The sequence below is a fragment of the Vombatus ursinus genome, unplaced genomic scaffold (genome assembly GCF_900497805.2).
Source record: "Vombatus ursinus unplaced genomic scaffold, bare-nosed wombat genome assembly UNPS02014810.1, whole genome shotgun sequence".
NCBI lineage: Eukaryota > Metazoa > Chordata > Mammalia > Diprotodontia > Vombatidae > Vombatus > Vombatus ursinus.
The window spans coordinates 3,820,034-3,834,347 of NW_020954588.1; the positions used below are offsets into that span (position 1 = coordinate 3,820,034).

General features: G+C 38.8%; 1 protein-coding gene across 8 annotated transcripts in view; it reads right to left on the reverse strand.

Moving 5' to 3' along the window:
• Positions 1 to 16: 16 nt before the first annotated feature.
• SLC19A3 (solute carrier family 19 member 3) overlaps positions 17 to 14,314 on the reverse strand; it is a 58,009-nt gene continuing 43,711 nt past the window's right edge. For all 8 annotated transcript variants that reach the window (XM_027876015.1, XM_027876013.1, XM_027876010.1 and 5 more), the window contains 4 exons: positions 13,471 to 14,302; positions 10,506 to 10,698; positions 6,204 to 6,345; positions 17 to 1,048 (listed from right to left, as the gene is read on the reverse strand). In XM_027876015.1, the coding sequence (XP_027731816.1) occupies positions 887 to 1,048; positions 6,204 to 6,345; positions 10,506 to 10,698; positions 13,471 to 14,302 (1,329 nt within the window). In that variant the 3' untranslated portion in view covers positions 17 to 886. The remainder of the gene's footprint in view (positions 1,049 to 6,203; positions 6,346 to 10,505; positions 10,699 to 13,470; positions 14,303 to 14,314) is intronic.

The following is a 14,314-nucleotide window of genomic DNA, read 5'->3' on the forward strand; positions in this document are numbered from 1 at the left end:
TGTTTATTTAGCACCAACAGCCATTTGATAATGAAGGTCAATTAACAGACAATATTCTTTAGGACTGGAAAGGATTTAGGGAAATTTCCCTCTTTTGAGGGAGGGCAGAATAGATTTCAGAAATCCTTTCCAGTAGGTCGTTTTGTTTCTAGAAAATGATAACAATGAGATAATGATATAGTCCCTGTCAAATGGAAGAGAGTGCAGCTGAGGCTTATGGGCCACTCTGGGAGCTGAGGTCAGAGCCAGGAGTAGCACCCTGAGGAATTTCTGAAACCCACTCCAATGCTTTAGTCTCCTGACAACATAGTTTGATAGATGAGATTAGGAACTGGTTTCTGAGCAACATTTCAGCGTTTAGTAGGGTGTCCTTCAGACATAGGCATAGACAGCTGCATTTTCCAGGAGAATTATAAGTAGTGCAGAGGGTGAGCTTAATTGCAAAGGATGAAGAATGATGCAATGATGAACATTTTCATGGGAGCTGTTTGTTTTGGTGAAACCAGACATCTGTCGAGAGGAAATTCTAGCTGTTCTATTTTGTAATTTATAAAGACAGAGAATGCTCCTCTTCAAATCCTTAGGTTATCAAAAAGCTTCAGTTGTCCTGACATACTGTGGCTTGTGAGTGGTACAGTTGAGATTGAGATATGTTCTTCATTGGACATATGTAGAAAGGCTATATTAATCAGGGTGAACAAATCTCTTGGTGGCACCCAATTTGCCCTGAGTCCAATGGGACTGAGATTGATGGTAGTTTGAAAAAGGTCCACTGGAATCTAGTCAGTCTATATCTTTTGATTCATGGCAATTAATCAATTTTTTAAAAATCACATTTTCAGTCAAAGTAATTTTCTGCAAAAAACAGAGACCAACGTGGGTAGGGCTAAAGTTTTGTTGATTCGATACATTCCACTGGTGTTGCTTCATTTGAGTTTGGATTGGCGATAGCAGCTACTTTTTTGCATTTGGTGGAATAGATTATATAAATACTTCTCACTATGAAAATTCCAGCAATGACTGAAAAGTAGCTTCCATAAATCAGGAACTGGGAAAACAAATAGATTTAGTCACACATACATACATACATACATATCGCCAGTGCTTTACTCTGCTAAGCATAATGATGTTATTGGTTTGGTTAGAATGCGGACATTAATGAGAGCAAGGTCACATACAGGATCTCTTCAAGGTACAGTTAGAATGACATATTTAGTTAGTCAACAAGCATTTATTAAATGCTTACCATATGCTACTGTGTTAAGTATTAGGGATAAAAGAGGCAAAAGTGGGGTCCCTACCCTCAAGAAAATCACATTCTATTGTGGAGAAAGCATGTAAATATAAAGTACATAAGATACAGACAGCATAAATGGAAAGTAATTTCAGAGGAAAAGAATTTGTAAGAGAAACTGGAGAAAAACGCTTGGAGAAGTTGGGATTTGACCTGAGTCTTGAAGGAGGCTGGGGAGCCAAGATGTGGAATTGAAGAGGGAGGGTATTCCAGGTATGAGTGGCAGTCAGTGAAAAAGGCCCAGAGTTGGGACATGGAGTATTGTGAGAAATTCCAAATATAACTAGAGCATAGAGTATGTGGATGGTGAGTAAAGTATAAAAATTAAAAAAAAAAAAAGGTAGGAAAGAGATTGTTAAGGGCTTTAAATGCCAAATAGATCCTCATCTCCAAATCCTTTAGGATGTTTAACTTGATTTGTTGCTTTGAGAATGCATTGTCATCTATAAGACTGGGTGAAATAACTAAGTACTTGTATTGTGTATATTATATCTTCCTATAGACAGCTTCCCTTAGGAATTGTTTTCCCATTTCCATGCATTTTACTTTCATCTGGTTTAACAAAAATATCCATCATCGGATGACTAATCTAATAGACTGTGCAACTCAGGGATCATTTGGCTTCCTTACTTAAGACTGACTGGATGGGTCAGGCCAATTGGGACTAGGAATGTTACAGAGCACCATTCTACATTACCCTCAGAGGGCCATCCAAATGGAAGCAGCTGTTGCTCTCCTTATGTCAAAGAACCTCTTTGCCATAATTTTTCATCTATTTTTTTTCTCACCTCAGCTTTGTTTTTTATTCTTTCATATGAAATACTAACTTTATTTTTGGGAGGGAAGCTTAAAACAGGAGTACTCAGAGTGAAATCTGAGCTGGGGGTGGTGGTAGGGCTGATGGAACAATCCGAATATAGCAGAAGAATAAGATGCCTGCCAACTGCCAGTGGATTTCCCATTCAAGCAATAGGGATACAAAGACAAAGAAAAGGCAGTCCCTGCCTTCAAGGAGCTTACATTCAAATGGAAGAGACATACATAAATATTAAAGATACATACCAGATAGATGAAAAGTAACCTTAGAGGGAAAGGCACTAGCAAAAGGGGTAACCAGAAAAGACCTCCTATTAAAGGTAGCATTTGAATTGAGTCTTGAAGGAATCTAGGAATAATATGAGGCAGAAATGGGGAGAACGTTCCCGACACAGGATGGGGAAAGGAAGAATCCTGTGTAAGAACCAACAAGTAGGAACATAGTGCTGCTTCATGTAATGGTCAGAGTGGAATAAGCCTGGAAAGATATTTAGGGGGCTAGGTTGTACTTTAAATGCCAAATAGGAGTTAATATTTATTCTATAGGAAATGGAGACCAATTAGAAGAGTATTGCATTAGACAAGTGAAAGTTGCTGAAGTTCTGAACTGAGTGTGAGAGTAGAAAGTAGGGAAAAGACTAAGATACGTGGAAAAACAAACAAGATTAGGCAATATTCCTCAATATCCCTGATAGGTGCGTGAAAGTTAAGACTCAAGGATGATATCAGCTTTGCAAACTGGAGTGACTAGGACAACGGTGCACTCAGTAACAGGAAAGTTGGGAAGAGGGGACTTTGGGATGTGTTGAATGTGAAATGCCCATGGTGATACAGGCAATTGGTGAGTGAGAGTAGAACTCAAGAGACACTAAAGCTGGATATGCCTGGGCACCATCTGCCCAGATAGAGATGATAAATAAAATCAAGGGAAACTGATGAGGTTACTAAATGAGAGAAAATAGAGAAAAAAGAAAAGAGCCTAGGGCAAAGACTTAGGGGGCACCCAAAGTGAATGAGCGCGACATGGTTGAAAATTTTGAACATAGGGATGTGGCAATGATCTACAGAGTGGACCCTTACCACTCAGACATAAGAACATGAGATCATATTAAAGTTGGAAGTGACTTTAGAGCAGTTAGTCTAACTCCATTTTACGAATGGGGAAACAGGCTAAATTTAATGAAGTTCTAATTCACTTGTTTAACTACCAAAAAACTTATAGAAAATCCAAGAATAGGTATCATAAAGCTGAAAAAATCATTATGATGCTACCCAGTTAGAGGGGCTGAGCCAAGATGGCAGAGCAAAGGTAGCAATTAACCCGAACTCTCCCAATTTCTCCTCCAAACATCTTTAAAATAACACCTTAAATCAAATTCTGTAGAGACAGAACCAACAAAAGGTTGAGGTAAAACAATTTTTCAGCCCAAGATAACTTGGTCAGCAGGAAAGGTCTGTTTCACTGGGGTGGTGGTTTGGCCTGGAGCTCAGGACAGGTCATGCCAGCAGTAGGTCTTGCAGGCAACTGCATCATCATCATCAGCTGCTGCTTTGGGAACTCTCAGTTTACAGATGGTAAAGGAGTCAGATAACTGGTCAGAAGATTACAGGGGACCCTTTGCTAGTGCTGAGTGTAGGACCCTGCTTCATTGCTCATATAGTTTGGGGTTATAGTCCAGGGTGAAGAGGAACACTAGTGCACTAGCATGTGCAGGAAAACAGAGGCACTGGTCACAGTTCCAGGGCAGAGAAGAGTGCTTGGTGGCTCACAAAGGACCAGGCCCTGGTCTCAGGTCCAAGGCAGAAAGGAGCACTAACACTTGAATTATGTAATGAGGATGTAATGGGGATGGGGATGAGCTAGAAGCATTCCCAATAAGATCAGGAGTGAAACAAGGATGCCCATTATCACCACTATTATTCAATATTGTACTAGAAACGTTAGCTTTAGAAAAGAAAAAGAAATTGAAAGAATTAGAATAGGCAAAGAAGGAACAGAGCTATCAATCTTTGTAGATGATATGATGGTATACTTAAGAGAATCAATTTTAAAAAAACTACTTGAAATAATTAGCAACTTCAGCGAAGTTGCAGGATATAAAATAAACCCACATAAATCATCAGCATTTCAATATATTACCAACAAGGTCTATCAGCAAGAGATAGAAAGATAAATGCCATTTAAAAGAAGTACAGACAACATAAAATACCAGGGAGTCTACCTGCCAAGGCAAACCTAGGAACTACACAATTACAAAACATTATTCACACAAATAAAGTCAGATATGAACAATTGGAAAAGTATCAGCTGCTCGTGACATTAATTAATCATGACATGATATTAATGACAATTCTACCAAAGTAACTATTCAGTGACATATCAACCAACCAAAAATTTATTTTATAGAGCCAGAAAATAACAATTGATCTGGAAGAACAAAAGGTCAAGAATATCAAGGAAATTAATAAAAAAAAATTGAAGATGGCCTAGCAGTACCAGATAAACTATTACAAAGTGACAATCATCAAAACATCTATCTTACCCTACAGGAAAATAGAAGGGTAAGGAGATGTGGGGGTGGGGTAATAGAAGGGAGAACAGATTGGGTGAAGGAATTAGAATGCAGGCTGTCATGGGGTGGGGGGTGGAGAGGAAGGTTGGGAGAAAATATGGAACTCAAAATCTTGTGGAAGTAAATGTTGAAAACTAAAAATAAATTAAAAAAACAAAATTATCAAAACAGACTGGTACCGGTACTGACCAAGAAATAAAGTTGTGGATCAGTGGTATAGATTAGGTACACAATACACAGTAGTAAAGGACCACAGTAATCTAGAATTTGATAAATGCAACCATCTAAGCCCAAACTTTTGGAACAAGAACTCACTAACAAAAATTGCTGGAAAAACTGGAGAGCAGTTTGGCAGAAACTAGGTGTAGACCAACATCTCACACTGAATATCAAGATAAGGTCAAAATGGGCATATGATTTAGACATAAAGGGTGATATGTCATAAGCAAATTAGGGAAGTGTACAATATTTTACTTATCAGACCTATAGGTAAGGGAAGTATCTATGACCAAAGAAATAGCGTTATGGGATTTTAAAAAAATGGACAATTTTGATTACATTAAATTAAAGAGGTTTTGCACAAACAAAACAAACATAACCCATAGTAGAAGGAATGTGGGAAACTGGAAAAAAATAATCTACGGCTAGTTTCTCTGATAAAGGCCTTATTTCTCAAATATGTAAAGAACTGAGTCAAATTTATAAGAATACAAGTCATTCCCCAATTGATAAATGGTGAAAGGATGTGAACAAGCAGTTTTCAGAAGAAGAAATCAAAGCTATCTATAGTTATAAGAAAAAATGTTCTAAATCACTATTGATTAGAGAAACATAAATTAAAACAACTTTGAGGTACCACTCAATCTGCAAAGGGCTTTAATATTTTAATTCATTCAACTCTTCCCATGGCTAGTAAATGTCTAAGGCAGAAGAATTGAAAATTGAGGAAATGCCCATAAGAAATAATGAGCAGAAGGACTTCAGAAAAACCTGGAAATGATGCTAAATGAAGTGAGCAGAACCAGGAGAACATTGTACGCAGTAACAGCAACATTGTGCTATGACTAACTTTGGTAGATTTAACTCTTCTCAGCTATACAATGATCTAAGACAATTCCAAAAGATTCATGATGGAAAATATTATCCACATCCACATAGAAAGAACTATGGAGTCTGAATGCAGATCAAAACATCTTTTTTCTTTTATTTCTTCTTTCTCATGGTTTCTCGCATTGGTTCTAATTCTTCTTTACAACATGACTAATGTGAAAATGTGTTTAATATGAATGCCTGTCAGATTGCATGCCATCTTGGGGTGGGGGGAGGGAAAGGAGGAGTAGAAAATTTAGAACTCAAAATCTTATAAAAGTGAAGGTTGAAAACAAAAACAAATAAGTTAAAAGTGTCTAAGGCAGCATTCCATTCCCAACTCCAAATCTAGCACTCTCATCTGCCACCTACCTGCCTAGTTATAGCTCTGCCATCCCTGTCTCCAAGAGAATTTGCTTAATGAAACTTACCTGAATGTCGATGGTCAGACTCAGACCTCTGGCGTCAGCTACAATTAATGTCATTATGGTCTGAATCACCAAGGCCAAGAAGGTATTGACTCCAAAAACTAAAGCATAGCGTTCCATGCTGAGGTTCACTGCAATCTGAAATCTAACATGATATAAACGGTCAATAATATCACCAATATCAAAATACCAACATTAATATACTAATATCACCAAAAAAGAGTTGTTGGTCTTATGCTCAGGGCTTTTAGGGTAGATGAATAATTGTCCTAAGATTTCTACCCTCCTTTTAGTCATCTGCTACCAGAAACAATGAATGGTGAGGCGGAGAAAAAAAACTAAAGGTGGGAAGAACAAAGGAAAAATTAGATTAACTATTAAAGCCCTGCTCCTTATCTTTGGTGCAGCATGGTGGCACATGCCTGTATTACCAGCTCCTTGGGAAACTGAGGCTGGTAGATCTCCTGATCTTGGAAGTTCTGAGCAACAGTAGTGCTAAAGTTGTTCAGTCTAAATCTGGGATCAATAGAATAAGCCCCTGGGAATAGGGGTTTTATTAAGTTGAATAAGGAGAGACAAACCAACCCAAGTCAGAAATAGGACATGTCAAAGTTCCTGTGCTGATCAGTAATAAGTTTGGACTGTGAGTAGCTTCTATTTCTAGCCTGGGCAGGAAAGGGAGAACCAGCCTCAAAAATAAAAGGAGCCCTATTATTCAAAACCAAGAAGTAGTAGTACAGGACATATTAGATACAATGTGGGGATTGATGTCTAGAAGACCTGGGTTCAAATCCCACCTGGGACACAAGTCATTTAATTTTGTTTACTAAGTCATAGACTATATACTATTCAGAGGGGTCCTCCTGAAATCACAAGATCATTCATGTATTCAAAATCTTTGAAAAACTTTTGGGGGTTGCAGGTCTGTTAATTTCCCATGTATTTTGGGTATCAGTCTTTTATTGATGATACTTAATGCAAGCATTTTTTTCCTATTCTAGTATTTAAATTCCACAGTCTTAGGAATCTTGGGTAGAAGAATGCTATCATTTCTCTTTGTTTCTTGCAAAAGTGCTCTACATAAAGTGGGCTATTAATATTTGAATGAATTACTTGAAATCTCAAATTAACAACAACAACAACAACAACAAAAAACCAAACTGTATATGAAGTATACAATTGAACCAGAGTAGGTCATCTCAATGGAAAATTACAAAATCCGGGACACAAAATGAGATCTGACAAGGGTCCTATTAAACAATACCTGTAAAGAAGCTACGAAATATTATGGGTAACTTCCATGTTGGAACCTCCCTTCATAACCAGGGTAGGAATTTAAGTGATTTACTCAATCACACAAGTGCCAGATGAGAATCGAACCCAAGTCTACTGGATTCCACACCTAGTACTCTGATTGAAACAAGATACCTCTATTACTTGTATTTTCTAGTTTGTTTTTTTTTAATACTCAACTAACAATTATTTTCTTCAAAGCTAGAGTGCCTTTTTAGAGGTTGGAGTTGAAATAAGAAAAAAGTTTCTCTTGGGATGCACATTGTCCCTTGCAAATCTTGATTTATTTTGTCAGGTTTTGATAAGATCTATAAAGGCAGTGGCTTATAAATACTTAGAAGATTGGTAGTCTGGCACTGGAGGTCCTGAAGTAATCAACTTTTTTTCTTTTTTCTTTTTAAGTATTGTAAGTATTCTTTTTAAGGGCCATCACACCAAAGGAAATTCTTAACCCCCCCTTTGAGGGATCATTAACTTGTCAACCTCCTATGTGGGAGGTTAGGAATACAATGGGACAGAGTGCCCTAACTCTGACCAGGACCATTGTATACTTGAATAATTTTCAATGTTCCAAGTTGCATAAATTCAATATAAGTTGAATTTATAAGCTAAAGTATTATGTGAACTTTTGTATAAGATTTAAGATTGGAATATCACTGATAAAAGTCTGATATCCAAGATAGGTGGGGAAGTCACTTGAATTTATAAGACCTAAATGTTGTTATTCAGTTGTGTCCAATTCTTTGTAACCCCATTTGGGGTTTTCTTGGCAGAGATACTGGAGTCATTTGCTATTTCCTTCTATGGCTCATTTTACAGATGAGGAACTGAAGCAAATAGTGTTAAGCGACTTGCCCAGGGTCACACAGTTAATAAGAGTCTGATGCCAGATATGAACTCAGGTCTTCCTGACTTCAGCTCAGGAGCTCTATCTATTGTGCCACCAACCTGCCTCAGGTGACCAACAGCCCTTCCCTAGTCAATAAGTAATCATCTTATAGTTGCTTGTCCTTCGTTCTTGAAGAGGACCATGACACTAGGGAGGTGATGCCGTGACATGCAAATGAATTGGATTTAAGTGAGGGAGGTGCAAAGTCACCAGCCTCACTTTCTCCTCCGGAGCCATCTGAGTCCTGTGGCAAGATTTAGATCGAGATGACTGGAGATGGCCCTGGATGCAGTGGGGGACCTCGGCCTTTTTAAGCTAAGGTCTTTAACAGGTAGGTCTCAGTTTGACTGAGGCAGTGCCCATTCAGTAATTGAGGCTTGAGAAATGAGGCAGAGAATGGCCTCTTTACCTAGCTTAAAAGAAAAAAATCTGGGAGGAAAAGACCCTCAAGGTTTCTGGTCAAAACAGAAACAATTGCTATTTACATTCTTGGCCTGGGACCTATTTGTTGGCCAATCAATGAGAGTCAGAGTGATTTGGGTTTAAGGCTTGGTCCTCAAGAACAAAAAAAGTTTCAGTGATCAAACTTTACATTCCCTTTGGGCAGAGCACCAATAAAGCACCAGTAAAGACCATATGAAAAAGTGTTCCTAATCAATATCACAAAAAAGAAATGTGAATTAGAAGCAACATTCAAGTTTTACTTCACACCTGACCAGTTGGCTGGCACATATATTATATCTTGTTGGTCAAGCAATGAATCAATTCAAATATTTTGGAAACTACATGGAAACTAGATGACCTCTGAGGATGTATCTGGCTCTAATTTGTGATCCTATAAGCTATGATTTTCCTTCTATGTAATGTTTGGGGAATGAGCTTGTACTTTAAATTGATGTTTTCCATAGACTTTCGACTGCCAGAAGTCCATGGCACCAAAAGCTTAAGTTAAGAAGCCCCTCATCTACTTGTATGCCTAGCACATGGTAAGCATTTAAGATATTTTCATTCATAACTTCATTCAAAGAACTGAGAAATGCACCAAAGGCAGGTATGAATGCATGCCCTTTCTTTGCTCAGCTGGGTTCTCCCAACTGGATTCGAGACTCAGGGGACTTGAACTTTCAGAGGTAAAGCCTATGAAAGATTTTATGGAAGTGAGAGTATAACTGTCTTCTCTGCAGAAGCTTAAATGGAGGGTTTCCTCCGCACAGCTTTGAAATAAACCTTGCAGAGCTGGAGAAAAAGACTAGGGCTAACGTTAGTCTTTTTCCCAGAGCGGACCATGGGAAAGTCCTTGGATTATAGATTGACCTGGAAGGTGTGTCCTAGTACAGCTTTATGCAAATTGAGTGGTAGAGCCGGGATGCCATTCTTAGCTGATTATTTTATCACTAATCAGAGTTACCAGATAGTAAGTTGTGAGCAATGAATGCCTCATCCCTTCAGGTGTTTTTTTCCTGGCATCATGGAGCATATTTTATCACTAATTAGAGTTACCAAATAGTAAGTTGTGAGCAATAAATGCCTCATCCCTTCAGATGTTTTTTCACCCTGGCATCATGGAGCACCATCTTCATATCTGGAGCTGTTTTAATAATTTCCTTATAGCACATTTTGGCTTTCTTTATGAATCAGGGTGGATCTTGGCTTCTTCTGTGCTTTCAAAAACATTTGTGGGATTTTGATCTCTGTACCTAGGTCTCTTAAAGGGCATCTTTACTTCACTTTCCTGGGAACATTTTAAAAACTGGTTTCACAGAGAGATAGGTATTCTAGGATTACCCAATAAGATATGAGGGCTGAAAGAAACCTTACCAGTGAGCACACAATGGAATCACATCCTCTTATGATAATTTACAAAACAAAACAAAATCAAACCAAACAAAACCTGATGGCACATCCTTGCCAAACTGATTATTCAACACAGTTGACCTTTTTCCAGTTTCATGTCCTCAGCAAAATTCAGAGAAAGTAGCAAGGTGAATTGTTGCATTGCTTCTGACAGTAAAACCAAGAAGCATTCAAGATAGACCTCAGTAGTTAAATTGGTGTTGCTATCCAAAGGATAGCATTTTTAAATGACAAATTAGACGAATTTAAGAGAAACACGTAATACTTACACTGCGATGGTTATGAGAAGCATATAAACTGATTTGAAAATCAAAAAGCCAACATAACACAGCCAGATGTTGTTGGTAAAATGCATGAGGAATAGTGAACCAGCATCTATGACTGAGAAGATTCCTAAAGCCAACTCTCCAAAAAGATCCCAGTTGATTTTCACATATCCCACGGCAAGGGCCGCCATAGCACCTGCAAGGGAGACAATAAAGACCAGCTTATTATTTATTACAATCTAGGAAGCGTCTATTTGAAAAAAAATCAGAAATCATGTTTAATAATTCATGGTTTGTAAAATCAATTCTAGAGCTGGAGAGACCAAAGACATTTGTAGAAGTCCTTATTTTCCAGATAAAGTAATGGAAACCTAGGGAGATTAAGTGAGTGGTTGGTCCAAGGTCACATAGGTAAAGAATAGGTAAAAGGGGAAGATTTAAACCCAGGTAATCTGATTCTGAATACAGCACAAAGCACTGTCAAATGCACAAGAATATTAACAATTATGAGGATTAGGAAAGGCTTCCTGGAGGAGGTGACAGCTAAACTATGCTTATAAGGACTAGAGAGGGATGCTATGAGATGAAGGTGAAGAGGGATTACATTCCAGATATGGAAAGTCTGTACAAATGCATGGTGTGAAATTAAGGAATGTAGAACCAGATTATGGTAAAGGAAAAGTCCCTTTGGGGTTTTGTTTCAATAAAAATCCACTTTGCTAAAAATTCCCATAGTTTTCCTGTCAATAATGAAAAGTTTTGTTCCAGGATATATTGAGGTTTGGAGGTAATATTATCTTGGAGTCCAGACCCGTCACTGCTCACATGAGGAAAATGAGGCCCAGAAACTGAAGCCCAGCTAGGAAGTAGCTAAGTCAGGACTAAAAACTCAGGTCCCCTAGTCTCCCAGTGACACGCTTGTCCTAGTTTTTACTACTGCATTCAGCCCCTTCTCTCTACCAGGCAGAGTTTCTCATGTTTTCTTTTCTCTGAGAAAATTAAGAGCCTTGATTTTTCTATACTTTCAGCAAAGACTCTACATGTCTACCAAACAGTGTGCTGATAAATGATTAACAGCCAGCTCTGGGGGCAAAAAAATGTAGCAGGACACGTTTTAAAAATTAATTTGCACTACTAACATGTTCTCCATTACTTTCTTATTTTATTTTTCAGGCAATTGGGGTTAAGTGACTTGCTCATGGTCACACAGCTAGTAAGTGTCAAGTGTTTGGTCTGAGGCCAGATTTGAACTCAGGTCCTCCTGACTTCAGGACCGGTGCTCTATCCTCTCTGCATTCCTTTCTTAAGTTTAGACATTGACAAAATAATAAATCAAGCCCTGATTTGTGGCATATGCTGATTTCTGAGGTGTAAAACATTCATGCTGAAAATTTAACAATCAGATCTCACAAGCTAGTTCTACCTGGATCCAATCATCCTTTCCTATACCCAAAAAACTCTAAAGCTTTTTTTTTTTCCCTCCAGATTCCTTACAGATGCAACATCTCTATAACTGCTCTCTCCCTCTCATTTTCAGTAACTAATCCTCTGACTACATGTACTAGGGTTATAAGTCATGCAGTTTTTTACTAGTCTTCTGCTTGGGCCCTTGTAGGTGTGGCCAAATTTTTATGAGATCTTAGACCTGCCAATTAGTCAAAAAGTATTTTTTAAGCACCTACTCTATGTTACAGCCAAGGTGCTGGGTGCTCAGGATACAGACAAAAGGGTAGTTCCTGCCCTCTAGGAGCTTACATTCTATTGGAAAAGACATGCGCATACGCGCGCCCACACACACACACACAGAGACAGATGCCCATAGGTATGTGTATGTATGCACATATAATTATGGTAATTGTAGTTAAGAGTTCTTTTCTATGCAAAGAGATGACAACATCTATGTTTAGAAATGAGGGACCTTTAAAGACAGGCTTTTATGACTTTGTGAAATTTTGATCCTATTTAAACACAGGCTAGGTAATAATGTCTGGAAAGGAAAATGGATGTAGCTTCTGTCCAGAAACAGTACAGAAAATCAAAAGGGAAGGAAATGGGCCCAAGTGAAGCAACCCAAAAGAATAGTCCTCAACTTCTAAGGCTCAAACCAGACTCTCTAAGATGAGAATGAGCTTGACAATGGATTTCCTGAAAATGTCAATAAAGGTATGGGTGTGGAACCATGTGACTTCCTAGAAAATATCTTCAAAGTCTCCTTTGATTTTTCAATTAGGAAAGTAAACATCTCTATTGTTTAGTTAAAGTGCCTCCCATGTGCCAGGCACTGTGCTAACCTTCTAGGGAACCAAAGAAAAGCAAAAATTAAAAAAATTAAAAACCCAATCCCTGCTCTGAGAAGTTCACAGAAATAATGAAGGAGCCAACATGCATACAACTATGTACAAATGATTTCACGGGTATAGGGAACTCCTGGATGAGGAAACTACCAATTTTCTTACTTATGTAGCTAGGTGGTCCAGGTAGAATGCTATCTGCCTCAATTTCTTGAATTGTAAATATGGGGATAATAGTACCTATCTCTCTCTGTCCCTTCCTTCCCTCTTTCCTTGGTTGACTCAGACAGTAGTAGCTTGAGGTACTTAGTGGACGTGGCACCAGAAAAAAAAAAGTACCTTGTACTTTTGTACCTTGTATAAAGGAGCCATTTCATTTGTCTTTATGTAGCTATTTATAGCTAACATTTACATGGTGCCTACTAGGTACCAGGCATTGTGTCAGCACTTTACAAATGTTATCTCATTTGATCCTCACAACAACCCTGAGAGGTAGATGCCATTATTGTCCCCATTTTGCAGTTCAGGAAACTGAGGCAGACACTGCCTCTATCCACTCTATCTACTCTATCCACTGGTCCACTTAGCTTCCTTTGTGTCCCCAATGATTGTGGCACTGCCTGTTAATTGACTGATTGAGAGTGCTGAAAAAGGAAGCTCCAGCTGTGTCTACCCACCTCCAAATGTTGCGACAGCTTCTACTGCTCCATTATACACCTGAGAGCTTTGAGATGGTGCCTTGTGATCCCACAGAAGCTGGACGTAGTTTAACACTTGGTTAAAGCCAGCCGTGGCAGAGGCCCACCAGATGGACCAGAATAAAAGCCGGTTGGAGGAGTAGCACTCCTTCAAGTCTTGGCACCACTGGAGAAACACTCTCAGCACCAGGCTGCTTTGTTGAGGGTCAGCTGATAGACTTTTTTGCTGTCTTTCTGACGTGGCAGATGATTCTGAAGTGTCGCACTCTTCTTGGCTGACTGGTGAGCCTTCCTTACCAGGCATCTCTAGCGCTACTGCATCTTTGTGTGCTGATCCTTGAGTTTCTGCTCCCACCTTTTTATGGAAGAACATGCTTTTCTGGGGCATTGGCAGAAAAAATGTGAAAATGAATGCCACGGAGAGAGAAACCATAGTTATAACATTGAGATAAAAATAAGAAACATGTGCCAGGGAGACTAAGAGCTGGGACAGCACCGAAGCGACAGTATATCCCACCAGCGTGACGCTTCTACAGTAACTTGTTACTTTCTGATAGTGTTCTGCACTGACCACACTGTAAATATAAGAGTAATAGGCCACCTCCGTGGCTGTGACCAACCCGTAGAAAAATTCCAAGATCTGCATAGCTAATAATCCTTGGGAAAATAAGAGCATCAACCAGGTAATCAAAAAGCTAACTCCTTGTAAGATGATCATAGGCTTATACCGGAGGTAATCAGTCAGCACAAACACAGGGAATAGCAGCGCCAGATAAGAGTAAGTCCAAACTGGAAAGATTTGATTGGAGACCTGTGGGGTCAC